Genomic DNA, 19681 nt, shown 5'->3' on the forward strand with positions numbered 1-19681 from the left:
GCAGCAGACACCCAATGAAGGGCTAGCTCCCACATCAGCACCTGGAGTTGCTGGCTGTGTGGGTAGCTGGGAGGAGCGTCCGGGGTGGGTTCTCCGCGCCGCTTCCCAACATTACTCACCTGATGGGGGTGTCCGGGTGGGACCGGACACCCCCAGCACGAGGGCGCCCGGGGTGGGCTCCCCGCACTGCCCTCCAATGAGGAGACAGCATGACGGCGGTGTCTGGGTGGGACTGGGCACCCCCCAGCTGCAGTGCTCCAAAACGGCTGGAATCGTGGCTCTTCCCGGCACAGCAGGAGAACTGCTCATTGTGCAGGCATATGCCCCAAGGCTTTGCAAGGTCCAACGTCTAATGAGCTTGTTGTTCAGCTATTGGTGACCCCAGGAAGATGTAGCCACCACCAACCAAGCACCCATGGACACGGGGAGCGCAGTCTCCCCCCAGTGCACAGTTGGTGTCCTCACTCTAGGTTGGGAGGGGCAAAATAATTGTAACCCCCTAAGGTTTCCAGCTCAAGGTGGAGCACACGCCTCTTGGAACTTTTGTTCTTTGCTGGTAGGACTACACTCTCTAGGGGTGTAGGATTCTATTATACCAGGTTAATCAAGGTTAAATATGAAGTAATCTGAAAATAATCTACAAGTAATCCCAATCTTTAAATTATTCCAACATGTCTCTAAATGTTCCTTGTTGATGCTGATTTGAGTAATAAGACTGACAGCCACCTCTTATCCATGCAGATGTACTTTATTACAGGGTTTATGTGCTCTCACTACAACTCACAGTCAACTATTGCATTGGGATACAAGGAAAGGTTTTGCCATGTGGGTTGTTGGATTATATTTTCACTTGGGGAGACAAGAATGATTACACCATGTCATCAAAGGGCAATTCCATTAATTTGTGTATATTTGAAAATTGTTGCATAGTAGAGTAGTGTGTGTGTAATAAATGTACTTTTACTGTATAAAAAAAAGCACAGATTGGACAATAATTTATTGAGTGCCATGCTTGTGTGCTCGTGAATGGGGGTTACTAGTCCACACCACCTCCCCTGAGTAATTCTTGGACTGCTCTACAACGCTACCTTATGAGAGTCAAGCCCTATAATGGGGTGTTTGGTTCCCAGTGGTGGTCGTGTGCGGACCCATTACTTGTGCAGACCCACCTTCCAACATGGCTGGAGAGTGTTCTTCACAAGATGCTGGGATGGTGCCAAACACTATCTTTTAAGGCAATGTCTCTTCAGGAACATGAAGGGTGACAGAGGACAAAACACATTTATTATCTGAGGTCTGACTATTGCCAAACCAGAAACTGGATGGAAACTGAGGGAAACAGAGGAACAGAGGGGGCAACGGATATCTTACTTTAATGACGGTACGCCCAACTCAACTGTAGGTAACATATGCATCACAAAATTGCTGTGCCATTTATGGTTAGCTGGCAGGATTGAGGGGGACCTATGAAAGTTAGACGGACCATTGTTGCTATGCTTTTTGTGGAATTTATGTCTCGACTGTGGGTTAGTGATATGCTGCAGGTAACAAGATTAAAACCTGTTTGCAAGCAGTATCTATAGCTTTAGAGAAAAGATAGGTAAGTGAAATGCCAGAATGGCCTGGCAGGCTTTTCTTGTCAAGAAATTTTATTAATAGCAGGAGAAACTTCACTTTATTTGTTGAGTAACATAATATTACAATTTCACAAGAACCAAATGTACAGCATTATTTAACAGTGAATTAGCAACTAACACATTTTGCCAAATAAGGGCCGGATTCACAGACATTTTTAAAAGTCATACATAAACTCACTGTAGATTTTCAGGATTTGAACATAATTATGGAAGTTGTTGAGTTGTAATAAATCCCAAAGTACACCCTCTAAGAGTTACAGAAATCACAGATTCACGTGTAGATGTCCAACTATAATTTGTCGGATGCTTTTCTCGTAGAAATCTGCCTGTTTAAGATTATTTAATAAGTGCAAATGCTCCTTAACTTTTTCCCGTACCTATGCAAAAGCCTATTCCCCCTTTCACCCAGCGCAGATTGGTTTTGTTTGGGTATTTTTCACTCCAATCTATCTGGGGGCATTATTAGATGTAGGAAATTAATTTGAAAATGTTTAATACAGGCAAAGTTATAACTTTACGGATGTTTACCCCATTTCCATTATTACTGCCATACCTCTTCATCATGAACATCCCATGTTCCCAAAGTTATGACAGTGGAAAATGAAGGATTTCCCCCTCCATAAGTGATGTATGCGCTTGTCAGATTTCACTAGAAATGTAAATGCTTTCTATCCCAACCTAAGAAATACCTTGGTGCGAAAAAACATTTATGAATTAGCCCCAAATAAAACCATTGCTATTTTTTGTCTTTTAATTATAATGCTGTTTCAACCATCATATAACTTAAAAATAAAATTTCTCCAGAAAGACTAATCTAAAAAAAATCGGTCTGTCTGACTGGGCCTCCATTCCCACTGTATTTTTGCACGGCCAAAATGTTACTGAATTGAAATGCACCTTCCTTTGAAGCTTCTCCTCACTGCCGAGCTCCCAAGTATGTCGCTGGACCACACATACAAAAATGTCAGCCCTTCTGTGTATTGTGATTTTCGCAAAATCATTGATTATAAGTGCAGGTAATAACATACGTTTTTGGAAAGTGCAGCACATTATTTAGCCATTGATCGAATGGTGAAGAGAGCTGATGGGCTTTATTCTCAGCACTTCTGCAAAGCCTTCGCCAAACCAACACGTGATGTGTACCATGTCCAGCGTGAAGTAATACAGACGGTCCTCGCAGCGCTTCCTTCTGTATACAGAGCGTGGGTCGGCGGCTAACAATGTTGTTATGGCACGCTTTGCTTCTTCTGGGGACTGGAAATATTTAAACGGCGTTTTTTCAGTATCTGTATAAATAAAACGACAAAGCAAGAACAATGTCAAACTAAGCTGCACTATATGTTCACTTCGAACGATTATAAAAAAGACTCACTAAAGTTCCCGGACTTAATGAATGCTTAAAAGGTCTTAAACTAAGGACCTGTCAATATGACTCAGAAACATTTTAGTGTAGAGTGCCTGTGTTCTCCTCTTGTCTTGGGTGTGAATTGTCCCTAAATTTCCAGGTCTGAGTCACAAAGCCATTTCTCTGGTAATTGTGTTTCAGCCAAATATAGTGCATAAATATGTGGCCTATTCACCATTTCCACGCATAAGACACTCACGAAACAAAAGCCTTTGTGAATTATACTTTTTCTCTCCCATCTGCAGATTGCCACCTCCCAGGTAGCCGCCATTCTCATCCACTGCTCATCTGCCCGCCATCCATCCTCTGGTTCATTATTCTTTTTTTCTGTAGTGATCGTGCGACAGCCACGCAGCAGCTCACTGCAGCCGGGCTGCTCCCAACCATACTTCCCCCCCTTGACTTACAACACGTTTTATTTATTTATTTATTTATTTAAGCAAGGGTCCACATTTGCACATTGCTACAGGCAGCTCGCTTCCCCACGAGTTGCTCTCTGGAACCCTTTGCTGTATGGCACTTTGTTAGAAATGGTTTTTTTGGTTGGCAGTCAGGTTACCCCCTGTCCAAGCAAAAGCCCTCACTCTAGTCAGGGTAAGTCACACACAATCCAAGATTATCCTGTGGGGGAACCCTCTGGTAGCTTGGCACGAGCAGTCAGGCTTAACTTAGAAGGCAATGTGTAAAGTATTTGTGCAATAAATCATACAATACCACCATATAGCACCACAAAAATACACCACACAGTGTTTTGAAAAATATAGAATATTTATCAGGATAATTGTAGAGATATCACTGAAAAGTGATATAAAGTGTCTTAAGTCTTTAGAATATAAACAAAGTCTCTTTCAAGCACAAGTACCTGGCTTGGAGTGGAAAAATCTCCTCAGAGGGCCACAAAGGAAGAGGTGCGTGGAAAAAGGGTGTGTGCGTCGATTTCTCCCCAGCACACACGGACTTGCGTCGTTATTTTCCACGCGGGGAAGTCGTGCGTCGTTTTCCGGCGCGCGGACAGTCTCTTTCTGTGGGTCGCGGGGATTACCAGATGTCCCGGGTCTGTGCGTGGATTTTCCTGCTTGTTTTCCGGCTGCGCGTCCTTCTGCGGGGCTGCGCGTCGAAATTACGATCTCATGGCAGGCGTCACGTCGATTTCTCCTCTAGAGGTCGGGCGGCGTTGTCCTTGCGAAGCCGTGCGCCGGGTTTCCAATCGTCCCAAGAGCGTCGCGTCAATCAGCGTCGGTGTGCGGCGTTTTTCTCGCCGCGGAACAAGCTGTGCGTCGACATTTTCGGCACACGGAGCGTCCAAGTGAAAAAGAGAAGTCTTTTTGGTCCTGAGACTTCAGGGAACAGGAGGCAAGCTCTATCCAAGCCCTTGGAGAGCACTTTCACAGCCAGACAAGAGTTCAGCAAGGCAGCAGGCCAACAGCAAGGCAGCAGTCCTTTGTAGAAAGCAGACAGGTGAGTCCTTTGAGCAGCCAGGCAGTTCTTCTTGGCAGGATGTAGTTTCTGGTTCAGGTTTCTTCTCCAGCAAGTGTCTGATGAGGTAGGGCAGGGGCCCTGTTTTATACCCAAATGTGCCTTTGAAGTGGGGGAGACTTCAAAGAGTGGCTAAGAAGTGCACCGGGTCCCTTTTCAGTTCAATCCTGTCTGCCAGGGTCCCAGTAGGGGGTATGGCAGTCCTTTGTGTAAGAGCAGGCCCTCCACCCTCCCAGCCCAGGACGACCCATTCAAAATGCAGATGTATGCAAGTGAGGCTGAGTACCCTGTGTTTGGGGTGTGTCTGAGTGGATGCACAAGGAGCTGTCAACTAAGCCCAGCCAGACGTGGATTGTAAGGCACAGAAAGATTTAAGTGCAAAGAAATGCTCACTTTCTAAAAGTGGCATTTCTAGAATAGTAATATTAAATCCAACTTCACCAGTCAGCAGGATTTCATATTACCATTCTGGCCATACTAAATATGACCTTCCTACTCCTTTCAGATCAGCAGCTACCACTTCAATACTGTATGAGGGCAGCCCCAATGTTAACCTATGAAGGGAGCAGGCCTCACAGTAGTGTAAAAACGAATTTAGGAGTTTTACACTACCAGGACAGGTAAACTACACAGGTACATGTCCTTCCTTTCACCCACACAGCACCCTGCTCTAGGGGTTACCTAGGGCACACATTAGAGGTGACTTATATGTGGAGAAAGGGGAGGTTTAGGCTTGGCAAGTACTTTTACATGCCAAGTCGAGGTGACAGTGAAACTGCACACACAGGCCTTGCAATGGCAGGCCTGAGACAAGGAAAAGGGGCTACTTAAGTGGGTGGCACAACCAGTGCTGCAGGCCCACTAGTAGCATTTAATCTACCAGCCCTATGCACAGGGAGTGCACCTTACTAGGGACTTACTGTATAAGTAAATTAACAGTCCAATCAGGTATGATTCCAGGTTACCATGTTTTAAGGGAGAGAGCATATGCACTTTAGCACTGGTTAGCAGTGGTAAAGTGCGCAGAGTCTAAAAGCCAGCACAAACAGTGTCCAAAAAGTGGAGGAAGGCAGGCAAAAAGTTAGGGGTGACTACCCTAAGGCTGTCAGGTCTAACATGTGTCCCCCCCAGCTGAAAGTGGGGAGAGCTACCCGACCTCCTGGGAGCTCTCATCGCTAAGGCGGAAGTATCTGGAGAGACCATCAGCATTGGCGTGGTCAACCCCTGGGCGATGTTCCACCGTAAAGTCCATCCCCTGTAGGGAAATGGACCACCTCAAGAGTTTTGGATTCTCACCCCTCATCTGCATGAGCCATCTGAGGGGCCTGTGGTCTGTCTGAACCCGGAAGTGAGTCCCAAACAGGTAGGGTCTTAGCTTCTTCAGTGCCCAGACCACAGCAAAAGCTTCTCTCTCAATAGCACTCCACCTCTGTTCCCGTGGTAATAGCCTTCTGCTAATAAAGACTACCGGTTGGTCTAGGCCCTCCTCATTTAGCTGTGCTAGAACTGCCCCTATGCCATGCTCTGAAGCGTCTGTCTGCACGATAAATTCCTGGGAGTAGTCAGGGGCCTTGAGCACGGGGGCCGTGCACATGGCTTCCTTCAGGGCGTCAAAGGCTTTCTGACAAGCCTCTGTCCAATTCACCAGCCTAGGTTGTTTCTTGGAAGTGAGTTCTGTCAAGGGTGACACAATGGTACCGTAGCCCTTGACAAATCTATGGTAGTATCCTGTGAGGCCTAAAAAGGCCGCCGTCTGCGTTCTCCGTCTCCGTCTGCGTTCTAGGTGGTTGCCAGGCCTTGATAGTTTCAATCTTGGCCTGGAGTGGCTGCACCTTGCCACCACCCACTAGGTGTCCCAAGTACACCACGGAACCCTGCCCAATCTGGCACTTACTAGCCTTGATGGTCAGGCCTGCCTGTTGCAGGGCCTGAAGCACCTCCTTGAGGTGAAGCAGGTGTTCCTCCCAGCTGGAACTGTAGACAGCTATGTCATCCAGGTAGGCTGCACAGAAGGCATCCTTGCCAGCTAGGACCCCGTTAACCAACCGTTGGAAGGTGGAGGGGGCATTTTTCAATCCAAACGGCATCACCCGGAACTGGTAATGGCCATTAGGGGTTGAAAATTCAGATCTTTCTTTAGCCCCCTCAGTCAGGGCGATCTGCCAGTACCCTGAAGTAAGATCAAACGTACTCAGGAACTTGGCAGCGCCTAGCCTGTCAACGAGCTCATCAGCTCGGGGGATGGGGTGAGCATCAGTCCGTGTGACTGAGTTGAGACCCCAGTAGTCCACACAGAACCGGAGTTCTGGCTTCGCACCTGGGGCAGTAGCCTTAGGGACCAACACCACTGGGCTGGCCCAGGGACTACTGGATTTCTCGATAACCCCTAGAGTCAACATCTTGGAGACCTCCTCCTTGATGCTGGCCTTCACCTTATCCGACAGCCTGTACATTTTGTTCTTCACAGGGAGACTGTCACCGGTGTCAATATCATGAACACAGAGGTGGGTCAGTACAGGAGTAAGGGAGAACAGGGGGGAGAACTGCTCCAACAGCTCATAGCAGTCTCCTTTCTGGTTTAGAGTCAGGGAGTCAGAAAGAATGACCCCGCTTACTGACCCATCACCTTCTTGGGCAGAGAGGAGGTCGGGGAGAGGTTCACTCTCCTCTTCCATTCCTTCATCTGTGACCAGAAGCATGTTGATCTCCGACCTCTCAAAATGAGCCTTTAGTCGGTTCACATGGAGCACCCTTAGGGGATTCCTAGGGGTTTGGAGGTCCACTAGGTAAGTGGCCTCCCCTTTCCGCTCCTTTATTTCAAATGGGCCAGACCAGCGGTCCTGGAGAGCTCTGGGCTCTACTGGCTCCATTACCCACACTTTGTCTCCAGGTTGAAACTCTACCAGGGTGGCCTTCTGGTCATACCAGTGTTTCATTACCTCTTGACTGGCCTCAAGGTTACTTTGGGCCTCTTTCCAGAAGCGGGTCATCTGGTTGCGGAGGGCCAACATATAGCTGACCACGTCCTGAGAGGGTGCCTTTGGAGCTTTCTCCAATCCCTCCTTGACAATGCTTAAGGGTCCCCTGACAGGGTACCCATAGAGAAGCTCAAAGGGACTGAACCCTACCCCCCTCTGCGGGACCTCTCTGTAAGCAAAGAGAAGGCATGGTAAGAGGACGTCCCACTTACGCCTCATGGCCTCAGGGAGGCCACCAATCATGCCTTTCAGGGTCTTGTTGAATCTCTCCACAAGACCATTAGACTGGGGGTGATAGGGTGTGGTGAACTTGTAGGTTACACCACACGCATCCCACAGAGACTTCATGTATGCAGACATGAAGTTAGTGCCTCTGTCAGACACTATCTCCTTGGGGAATCCCACACGGGTAAATATCCCCATCAGAGTTCTGGTCACCACCGGTGCAGTTACGGTCCTCAGAGGGATTGCCTCTGGGTAACGGGTGGCATGGTCCACCAAAACCAGGATGAACCTGTTGCCTAAGGCAGTTTTGGGATCCAAGGGACCAACAATGTCGACGCCCACCCTTTCAAAGGGGGCGCCAATGACAGGAAGTGGAATCAGGGGGGTTTTAACCCTTTTTCCTGCTTTACCACTGGCCTGGCAGGTAGGACAAGATCTGCAGAACTTATCTGAGTGTGTCCTCATTTTGGGCCAATAAAAGTGGGTGACAAGCCTGTTAAAGGTCTTGCCTTGCCCCAAATGTCCTGCCAGGGGAATGTCGTGAGCCAGACCCAGTAGGAAGGTTCAGTAACATTGGGGGACCACCAGCGTACGTGCTGCCCCAAAGGCCGGAACCTTAAGCTCACTGTAGAGGAGATCATTCTCCCAATATAGGTGGTGATCGCCAGAGGCGTCACCTGCCGCCTGGTTTGAGGCTTGTTTCCTCAGACCTTCCAGAGTGGGACATTCTTTCTGCGCCTTGCAGAACTCCTCCCTGGTGGGTCCACCCTCAACTTGCCAGCCAGCAAGCTCAGGTAAGTCACCTAGGGTGGCAATGTCTTCCCCAGTTGGTTCAGGAGCCTCCTCCTCAGGAGCCCCGTCAGCCACTGCGGGAACTTCTGGGGCCGGTTTCCCGCACCCCTTGTCCCTCCTCTTGGCAGCTCTCTGGGCCATCGTTCCAGGCTCCAGACGCCCTTGACTTCCCTCTCGGTCAGCCATGGACCGTGTGGTCATGCAGACCCACTCAGGTAACCCTAACATTTCCAGGTGAGACTTGAGCTCCACTTCTTTCCAAGCAGTATGCTCAAGATCGTTGCCTAACAGACAATCTACAGGCATGGCAGGACTCACAGCTACTTTCAGAGTACCAGAGACCCCCCCCCCACTCAAAGGGAACCAGAGCCACCGGTAGGTGACTCTCGCGATTGTCAGCGACTATGACCTGGTGGAATGTATTAGGGACTATCTGCTCTGTTGACACCAGCTGACTCTTGATAGTAGTCATACTGGCTCCTGTGTCACGCAGAGCCTCCACCTTCTGCCCATCAATGGTGACCCACTGCCGGTACTTGGAAGTATTTTTGGGCATGTGGGCCTTGGGCACCATTTCACCTTCTCCCAGGGACATTAGGGAAATCTCTACCTGTTCCCCAAAGCTATCTGGGTCCATCTCCCCCCCGAGCGCTACACTAGTCAACCCAGGTGCCTGTCCGGTAGTGGACGGTGCCCTCTTGGGGCACTGGGGATCGCCTTTATAGTGACCATACTGGTAACACTCCATGCACTTGGGGTTAGATTTCCCTGACTTGTCATATGTCCCTGGCTTTTTCCCAAATCTGGAAAAGGAAGGGTTGCCACCCCCTCCCTGGGAATTCTTTTGGGGGCCTTTGGAGAGTTCCTTATCTGCAAGTTTATCTCCCCCCTCTTTCTTCTGTTGGGAACCCTGACCACCTTTGTGGGAGTCCCCCCCAGGTACCTTCTTGGACACTCTGGTGCTAACCCAGAGGTCCGCCTCCTCAGCAAGCTTCCTGGGATCAGTCAGCTTACTATCCACTAAGTGCTGGCGCAACTCTGTATAAGTAGTATTAAGCATATGCTCTCTCAGAATCAAGTCATATAAACCTTTATAATCAGCTACTTTGTTGCCCCACACCCATCCATTCAGTGCCTTACTGGAGAAGTCAAAGAAATCTACCCATGTTTGTGTGGTTTGTTTGGTGCTGTCCCTGAACCTCTGACGGTATCCCTCAGGGGTCAGCCCAAACTTGGCAAGTAAAGTGGCTTTCTGAAGTGGGTATGTGATCAGGTTGATCCAATGTGAAGAGTGTATCCCTCCCCAATGGCGGTACATAACCCCACATAGCTACTCCCCATTGCCCTTCAGGAACCTCATGAGCCCTTAGTGCAACTTCATAAGCAGCTAACCATTTATCTATGTCATCTCCCACCACAAAACTGGGCACCACATTTTTGGGTATACAAACCTTCTTTTCTCCAGCAGGTCCTGTCAGTATGCTGCCACCATTATTGCTGGATTCAGACTGTCTCGCCTTGATCTCCAGCTCCTTGAGACTCAGTTCATGAGCCAACAATAGTTTCTTTTCAGCCAAAGCTCTCTCAGCCTCCACCTGTTTGGTTGCTCTCTCAGCTTCAGCTTGTTTGGCTTCTCTTTCAGCTTCAATTTGTTTGGCTGCTCTTTCAGCCTCAGCTTGCTTGGCTTCTCTTTCTGCCCTTCTCTCCTCCTGTTGAGCCTCAATTTTCAGTTTTGCCATTTGCAATTGGAACTCCCTTTCTTCTCTCCTTTCCTCTACGGTCAGGCTTTGCACAGAGACACTGCTCCCTGGTCTGGAAGGGGGCACAATTGCAGTGGTAACACCATCCACCGATAGTGAAAATTCCTCTGAGGGGCCATTTTCTGGCTCCTCTTCCTCATCATCCTCTAAATGGGCTTCTGCCCAGGCCCTCAGCGCCACTTGAAAGTCCTCCTTTCTGGAGGCCCCTTGGGTGGGTACCCTCATTGCCCTGCAGAATCCTCTTAGTTGTTTGACCGTATATGTATCCAACTGGACTAGGTCAAAGTCCCCTGTCTGAGACCGAGTCAGAGACATGTTGAGTGAGGATTTAGTTTTTGAAAATTGTCAGGAAAAAAATGGATTTGCAAAAAGAGATGAAAACCAAGTTGACCTTCAACTGTGGTAAGGTAGTGAAATACTTAGCTACTGTATGTCACTGCACAAATACAAGTCCTATCCTCACCACTGATCACCAATGTTAGAAATGGGGTTTTTGGTTGGCAGTCAGGTTACCCCCTGTCCAAGCAAAAGCCCTCACTCTAGTCAGGGTAAAGTATTTGTGCAATAAATCATACAATACCACCATATAGCACCACCAAAATACACCACACAGTGTTTAGAAAAATATATAATATTTATCAGGATAATTGTAGAGATATCACTGAAAAGTGATATAAAGTGTCTTAAGTCTTTAGAATATAAACAAAGTCTCTTTCAAGCACAAGTACCTGGTTTGGAGTGGAAAAATCTCCTCAGAGGGCCACAAAGGAAGAGGTGCGTGGAAAAAGGGTGTGTGCGTCGATTTCTCCCCAGCACACAAGGACTTGTGTCGTTATTTTCCACACGGGGAAGTCGTGCGTCGTTTTGCGGCGCGAACAGTCTCTTTCTGTGGGTCGCGGGATTACCAGATGTCCCGGGTCTGTGCGTGGATTTTCCTGCTTGTTTTCCGGCTACGCGTCGTTCTGCGGGGCTGCGCGTCGAAATTACGATCTCACGGCAGGCGTTGCGTCGATTTCTCCTCTAGAGGTCGGGCGGCGTTGTCCTTGCGAAGCCATGCGTCGGGTTTCCGATCGTCCCAAGAGCGTTGCGTCGATCAGCGTCGGTGTGCAGCATTTTTCTCGCCGCGGAACAAGCTGTGCGTCGACATTTTCGGCGCACGGAGCGTCCAAGTGAAAAAAAGAAGTCTTTTTGGTCCTGAGACTTCAGGGAACAGGAGGCAAGCTCTATCCAAGCCCTTGGAGAGCACTTTCACAGCCAGACAAGAGTTCAGCAAGGCAGCAGGCCAACAGCAAGGCAGCAGTCCTTTGTAGAAAGCAGACAGGTGAGTCCTTTGAGCAGCCAGGCAGTTCTTCTTGGCAAGATGTAGTTTCTGGTTCAGGTTTCTTCTCCAGCAAGTGTCTGATGAGGTAGGGCAGGGGCCCTGTTTTATACCCAAATGTGCCTTTGAAGTGGGGGAGACTTCAAAGAGTGGCTAAGAAGTGCGCACCAGGTCCCCTTTCAGTTCAATCCTGTCTGCCAGGGTCCCAGTAGGGGGTATGGCAGTCCTTTGTGTGAGAGCAGGCCCTCCACCCTCCCAGCCCAGGACGACCCATTCAAAATGCAGATGTATGCAAGTGAGGCTGAGTACCCTGCGTTTGGGGTGTGTCTGAGTGGATGCACAAGGAGCTGTCAACTAAGCCCAGCCAGACGTGGATTGTAAGGCACAGAAAGATTTAAGTGCAAAGAAATGCTCACTTTCTAAAAGTGGCATTTCTAGAATACTAATATTAAATCCAACTTCACCTGTCAGCAGGATTTCATATTACCATTCTGGTCATACTAAATATGACCTTCCTACTCCTTTCAGATCAGCAGCTACCACTTCAATACTGTATGAGGGCAGCCCCAATGTTAACCTATGAAGGGAGCAGGCCTCACAGTAGTGCAAAAACGAATTTAGGAGTTTTACACTACCAGGAGAGGTAAACTACACAGGTACATGTCCTTCCTTTCACCCACACAGCACCCTGCTCTAGGGGTTACCTAGGGCACACATTAGAGGTGACTTATATGTGGAGAAAGGGGGGGTTTAGGCTTGGCAAGTACTTTTACATGCCAAGTCGAGGTGACAGTGAAACTGCACACACAGGCCTTGCAATGGCAGACCTGAGACAAGGAAAAGGGGCTACTTAAGTGGGTGGCACAACCAGTGCTGCAGGCCCACTAGTAGCATTTAATCTACCAGCCCTATGCACAGGGAGTGCACCTTACTAGGGACTTATAAGTAAATTAATAGTCCAATCAGGTATGATTCCAGGTTACCATGTTTTAAGGGAGAGAGCATATGCACTTTAGCACTGGTTAGCAGTGGTAAAGTGCACAGAGTCTAAAAGCCAGCAAAAACAGTGTCCAAAAAGTGGAGGAAGGCAGGCAAAAAGTTAGGGGTGACTACCCTAAGGCTGTCAGGTCTAACACACTTATTTTTATTTTTTTAACTGCACAAGCTGCACACTGATTTCTGTGCAAAAACACTGCCTTCACCCCTTCTGTTTTCCGAACCTGTTCTCTGTGCACTTTGCCACTGCTAATCAGTGCTTAAGGGCTTGTACTCTGCCCCTGAAACATGATACAATTGGTGTACACCTGAGTGGTACATTTAATTTACTTGTAATTCCCTCATATATGGTACCATGGGTACTCAGGTCCTGTGAATTAATTGCTACTAGTAGGCAGCAGCACTCATGCCACCCAATAAAAGTAGTGTTTTAAAACGTGTCTCAGGTCTGTCTTTGTAGCCTGTAGTGCAGCTTTAAACTGCCAATTCAGCATGGCAAAATTAACTTTTTGCCAAGCCTCAACCTTCCCTTTTAATACATATAAGACACCCCTACAGTAGGCCACAAATAGACCACAGGGAAGACTTCTTTGTATTTAAAAAGTAGGGCATGTGCTTTCATGTTTTACATGTCCTGGTAGTGAAAAACTCCTAAATTCATTCACCACTACTGTAAGGCCTCCCTCTCCTATATGATAACATTGAATTACCTTATTACTTTTACTAAGTGCGACCTTTTGACTGGGAGCAGGTGGAAATATTGTGCATAACTCAAATGAATTGCCATTTAAAATCCTCTTTGATGGTGAAATCAGATTTTAGATTACAATTTTGAAAATGCCACTTTTAGAAAGTTGGCATTTTCCTTCTCTAAACTTATGAGGCCTTTAAGGCTTTTCGGTCTGCCTGGGCCTGTTATTGCTGCCCCATCAGGAATGCGTATTGGGGCTAGACAGTGAAAAATAGGACTTTGATGTAGCTGGTAGAGGGCCACTGTGCCAGGGTGGGAGAGGCAAAGCTGTTCCCTGCTCCACTTATATTTCAAACGGCTGCCTGCAGCACACTCACAAAAGAACTTGGCACCAACCTTTCGTCACCCTACACTGCTTGGAGCCTGGGCAGGGGAAGGAAGGAACTTTCCAGAACCAGATGTAGGGGTGGGATGCAAGCTTTCCCCACGTCATAGGGTGGCATCATGTATAAATATCAGACTTCCCTGAGCCACTCATCAATACATTCCAGGGCCTGCAGACATTACAGAGTAAGGACTGCTGTGTTCCCCAGAGGACTGCCCTACTGCCTGAGGCTTGCCTTGCTTTCGAGAGGACTGCCCTGCTGCTTGAGGCTTGCTTTATTTCCCAGAAGTCTGCCCTGCTGCGTGAGGCCTGCCCTTCTCTCTGGACTTGCTCCCTTCATCCCAGGCTATTCAAGAGACTCCAAGAGTCAGTGGCTGATCCCCTGAACTGAGCTGCAGGAACACAACAAGCTCCAGTCACCACTCTGCAACTGCACAGCTAACTTGATGCTATTGGCCTTGCCTGGACCTACAACTGAACCTGCCTGAGTCCTGCTGGCCTCTCGTGGCGTGAGTTCCTGATACCCAAGTGGTGCCTCTCCAGCTCCTAGTCCCTTGGCTGGCATCAGTTGGGTCCCTCCTGTGAAATCCTGAAGTTTTGATCTCTGCACACTGGACTTTCTGAAGGTAACTTTTTCAGTGGGACTAACCTGGTTTCCAACGCGGTAGGCCTGAACTTGTGACTGTGTCCCAGCCTAGTGTGACTAGATATGCAAAGTTAGTGCTTTCTGCTTCTTTGAGCTATTTTGGCTTTAAACCATTAAAATTGCATATCTACACTTCTACTCATTGGAGTTTTGTCATTTTGGTCTCATTTTAATTTTTAAGGTTTCTATTACTTTACTAAATTGATTTGGGATTTTTATTGGGCTATGTTTTCTCTTTGTTACTGTTTGTGCGCTGCATAAATACTTTACACATTGCTTCTAAGTTAAGCATGACTGCTTTTGTGCCAAGGTACCAGAAGGTTGAGCACAGGTTAAGTTAGTGACTTTTGTGGTTCACCGGGATTGTAGTTGTTGCTTGGGAAGGGTTTTCATCCCCCACAAGCAAAAAGACACTTCCTTACAAAAACAAAGAAGAAACTGCTAATCCCCTTTTCATTCTTAGAATGTGTACAGTTAGAGGTCTGCCAGAACACCTCCACATTTTTCAGCCTACCAATGTCTTTCTCAAGGTGCACCTCCACACTTTTCAGCCTACCAATATCTTTCTCAAGGTGCAACGGTTACATTGATATATTTTGTGTGTACCTTTAGGAGAAAAAGTTCTCAAATTTTCTTTCTCCTAGCGTCTAGTTAGAAATAATGTATTACCCAATTTTCATCATAAGCACATAGAACAGTTGCAATAGCGATATGGAGAAGGAATTAGATGGGTCTTGCTGAAGATGTGTGGGGCTCGGCCAACCTCTCAATCTAGAACAGTGCTTATCAAACTGTGGGTCACGACCCACCAATGAGTCGTGAGCTGATTGTTAGTGGATGGGGAAACTCCAAGCAATACATAAGATGCCTTTAAATTCTGTATATAGCTTGTCACATTTTCTGTGCTCCAAAGAGATTGTTAGGCTATGCCTTGTGACAAATTACTGATTATGTTTTTCACCATACGGATTAGAGATAACAAACTCCTCACACGTTGCAGTCAGAGAAACAAAAGTAAAGTGAATCATATGACAATCCTCCTGGGGTACAGGGAGTGTGAAAGGAATGATTGCAGTGTGCTATTTTTTTGCAACACACCACAAAATGTAAATACCTGTAAATGAACTGTACACATTCAGCAGCTAGGAAAGTAAAATGTAAGCACTTTTTTGTAATTTTAAAGTGTGATTGAAACAAAGATTTTAACAGGATCAAAACAAATAAAGATGCTTTAGTTGGTGATGCACAAATGATCAATATTCACTGAAACTGGATCTCCACACATTATCATTTATGTGGGATATAGTTTTACCAGTAAAACTATATGTCTGTGCAAATTTAGTGGCGATTTCAATGGAAAATGAGCTACCTATAAAAATGAAAGTGCGCTATCATACCATGCTTACATGTTACATTACTATAAAAAAAATCAACCTGGTGGGTTGTGCAAGATTGTCATTCCAAAAACTGGGTTGTGGTTCTAAATGAATTAAGAAGCACTGATCTAGGAGCATTCAGTTGAAGGAGCTTAAGTATAAAATTTGTATCCTGTTGAGATGGGACATATGTATCACATGTTACGCTGCTTACAGAATGACAAATTGAAGCAGAGGACACTTTTCTCCACATCTGCTTAGAATATAACAAAATTAAATTGTTCGTTGTGAAGCACTATGAGGTCATTAAAGATTCCTTGGAAATAACTTTGCTAGGGACTCTTGTGGTGATTTCACTGGGCTCTGACTAAAGTGTATATCAAGTGCGATTACTTCTAATGCCAGGTGAACCTGAAATTCTGGTTTCTTCTGAAAAGGTAGTTGTGTTCAGCCTTTTGGGGTGGTAGACCAGAATGTGATCTAGTTTAGGCTGTGAAATGATAGCTTTTCTTTAGAGAGACAGCTGAAAATGTTCAAGGAAAATGTTCAATAAACAACTTTATGAAGTATGCAAGTGACAGAAGCAAGGACTTGAGATATATAAAGGCTGTGAATATTGTCCTTATTTGACAGATAAAGAGGTACTTCAATTAGATGGCATATTAACTAAAAAAAATAATCATGTATCTATTTTTGTAATCTTTATTTTCAGTTTTTGAATTTGTGCTTCTTGTGACCAAAACATATGAATTAAACACAGAAGTTACTGTCTCATCATGTCCCAGAGTAGCACATAAGTAGCATCAACTTATTTAGTATATGTTGTAGGCCAAGTGTTGTGTTTGTAGTAACACACACACAGTTTGGGCATGGTATTTCTGTGCACAAACCTTGAGAAATCTTGACTAAAGTGTTATGCAATTTTAATTTTTAAGGGTATTGTTTACACTCATATAGCCCTGAGAATGGTCTCATGGATGTTTCATGGATGTTTACTGTTACTGTTTAGAGACCGCAACGTTGACAACTTACAGACACCAGCCCATATAAATTAGAACTACTTGTATCAAACACATTTGTATTCTTATTCTTAAACATTTGTTTGACAGGTTGTGTTGTATTATTTACCACATAGTACCTCCAGTAAATTCAAATCTTTCAGTCACTTGGAACATATCTGGTGGATTTTGTATATATGTGACCTTTAGTTTATCTGTTTGTACTGCTTTGTTTTGTATTGATTGTATATAAAAGTGTCCCTGTTATTAAACTATTCATTTGCATAGTGTAACACAGTATACTTAGCTATAGTTTTATACACACTCAAAAATAATTTCTACATAAATGATTTATATCAATTCAGTTGGCTTGATTGGATCCTGAATGACCAATCGAAAAGTGATAACAAAAATAATTTTAAAAAATTCCTTTAGGAGTTTTTGTTGTTATCACCTGCCTACAGGCACATCCAGTGGAGAGGATGCCTTTTCCCTTCCGTGCTGCTAGACATGGCCAAAGGGGTGAAATGGGGGGAGAAGATGCATGTCCTTCATCAAGGCCATATGTTTTTTAAATGTGTTACCTGGTCCTTCTGAAAGGCCAGGTGAAATAAGGAGAAGCAGGAAGCAGGGTGAACACATCCTTGCATGGCCAGAAGGAACATAGAGGAAATCTTTGCCTTCTTGGCCTTTGGGCAGGCCATTTAAAACCCTAATTTTGAGCAAGCAAAGGGGTTGGGGTTAAAGGGTTTTTCTTTTCTTCCACAATTCCCAAGTGGGGGAGTTTTGTGGAAAAGTGGGCAAGCCTGCCCGTATTTGCATAATGCATCAGTGTTTCTCTCTCTATCATCCACTAGCTTGATTTACTTGCCCATATCTTCTGCAAAATATTACAATGGTTTATAAAGAAAGCGGACCTTTTCCCACCAAAAATACCATACTACACCACGTTCATAATTATTGAATATGTTTTTGTGTGAAAGTAACCCATTTCTCTTTTTCCCTACCTTAGAACATGTGCTTGTTCGCAAAAAAGTGCAAGACAAGTAAAATTACGACACGTGGGATCTTTCAGATATTCTAGCCAAATATATAGCTTTCTTTTTTTTCTAGCTAACGTGGTCTCCCTTTTCTGATGTTTTTATTATGTTCACAAGCAGCGTAATAAAAATATATGTAGCTGGTCGGATACGATTTTGGGATTATTAGAAAAAATTACTACTATGTGAAAGGTGCAGAGTGATCCTGAGCCATAACCAGCTTCCAAATTTGGTGGATTTTTCGTTGAGCCTCTGACTTTTTTTGTTGATTTTTTTTTACAGAGACGGATTGCTTTGGTGAACACTTTTTTGGTACGTTTGCCACACATTGGTCAAAGAGGAGGGTGAAAGGCTATCTGAGAGGCTTCAGAATGTACATAATGCAACCACTTGTCTCAGTCTCTGGCTTCCTCACTGCACCCACATTTCCCCATCTATCTGCTCCATCAATGGTTCCTGTTCATCAAACAAACTTTAATATTCTGTCTGGTCCATTGTGCAAACATTACAAAAGAGTTTCTTTATTTCCAATCCAAATTTCCTCTATATTCACCTCTAACAGCCAAGACGACCTCATCAGAACATCTACTAACTCCCCCTCACATTTGTAAAGCCCACATGGGATGTTGTTCATTCTCCAAACTTTTAGCCAGGCGCTGGAAAGTCCTTTCTCCCTCCCAGCAAGTGATTTCTGGACATTAATCTGCTATTTCTGAAATAGTGAAAACTTGGTTCTTCTATTCTACCCCAGGTTAGGCTGCCTACAGTCCTTCATCTAGTTACTCCCAGCACAAGAACACTTCCTGGGATAACTGCATGCTGTAAAAAAGAAAATCATCATCATTACCCGAGAGGCAAAAATACACAGACACAAAAACAGATGACCGAGTGTAAGAAACTGGGTTACTGGTTGAGGGGGTGAAAACCTTCTCAAGCAGTAACCACAATCCTTGTCAGGGTGAAGTCACAAGCAAACTACAAATTAACCTGTGCTCAACCCGCTGGTAGCTTGGCAAAGAACAGTCAGTCATAACTTTAATGCAATGTATAAAGTTTTTATGCAGCACTTCAAATAGTAATAAAGTGAAGACACAACACAAGAAGACTCCTACACCAAATTAAAAAAATAGAGCGGTATAATAAATAAAATAAGACAAAAGTCCAATGAGTAGAATCCAAGATAAGCAATTTAAAAGATTTAAGTCAATATAGCGCCACAAAGCAACAAGCAATGGCGAAGCCAATAGGTTTCAAATTCGTTTTTTGTTTTGCATTCTATTTTAGTAACTGGGTTATAAATATTAGAAAAATTTTATAATAATGTTTGTTTTCAATTTGACAAACTGGTCAAAGTTGCTTATGATGTGATATATGTTGAATTCATATCCCATGATTCCAAACTCGTAACATGCACCTTATTTAATACGGCATTGTATTAGAGTTCAGCAATATATAGTTAGGAAAGTGCCAGTGCACCTGCTGCACCATTTAAATCATGATCCTTTTAACTGCAAGGTAAATGCAATTGTGACTGCCTGTTCAGTAGTACAATATAGCAATATTTGGTATTTGGAGGAGCTATGACAACTTTTGGCCATGGTGCCACTGTACCTGCTGCATCATTCAAATCATGAGCTTAAATGCCTGCAAGATAACTGCACTGCGTCTGTTTAGTAGTAAAATTTAGCAATAATCTGTGCTTAGTAGTGTTCCTAGAGCTTTTGGACATGGTGCCACTGAACCTGTTGCACCATTCAAATCATGAGACTAATGTTTGCAAGGTAACTGCACTTGTGACTGCCTGTTTAGTAGTAAAATTTAGCAATAATCTGTGTTTAGAGGGGTTCTGAAACCTAGTTGCGCCAGTGCCACTGCAACTTTCAAATCACGACTTTAGTGCATGCAAGGTAACTGCACGAGTGACAGCCTGTTTAGTAGTAAAATATAGCAATATTCAG

At 45.3% G+C, this 19681-nt stretch overlaps 1 protein-coding gene across 1 annotated transcript in view; it reads right to left on the reverse strand.

Annotated features, from left to right (window-relative positions):
* Positions 1–1658: 1658 nt before the first annotated feature.
* TRMO (tRNA methyltransferase O) overlaps positions 1659–19681 on the reverse strand; it is a 333801-nt gene continuing 315778 nt past the window's right edge. The window contains exon 5 of the mRNA XM_069236557.1: positions 1659–2923. Within this exon, the coding sequence (XP_069092658.1) occupies positions 2691–2923 (233 nt within the window). The 3' untranslated portion in view covers positions 1659–2690. The remainder of the gene's footprint in view (positions 2924–19681) is intronic.

Source organism: Pleurodeles waltl, chromosome 1_2 (assembly GCF_031143425.1).
Source record: "Pleurodeles waltl isolate 20211129_DDA chromosome 1_2, aPleWal1.hap1.20221129, whole genome shotgun sequence".
Classification (NCBI taxonomy): Eukaryota; Metazoa; Chordata; class Amphibia; order Caudata; family Salamandridae; genus Pleurodeles; species Pleurodeles waltl.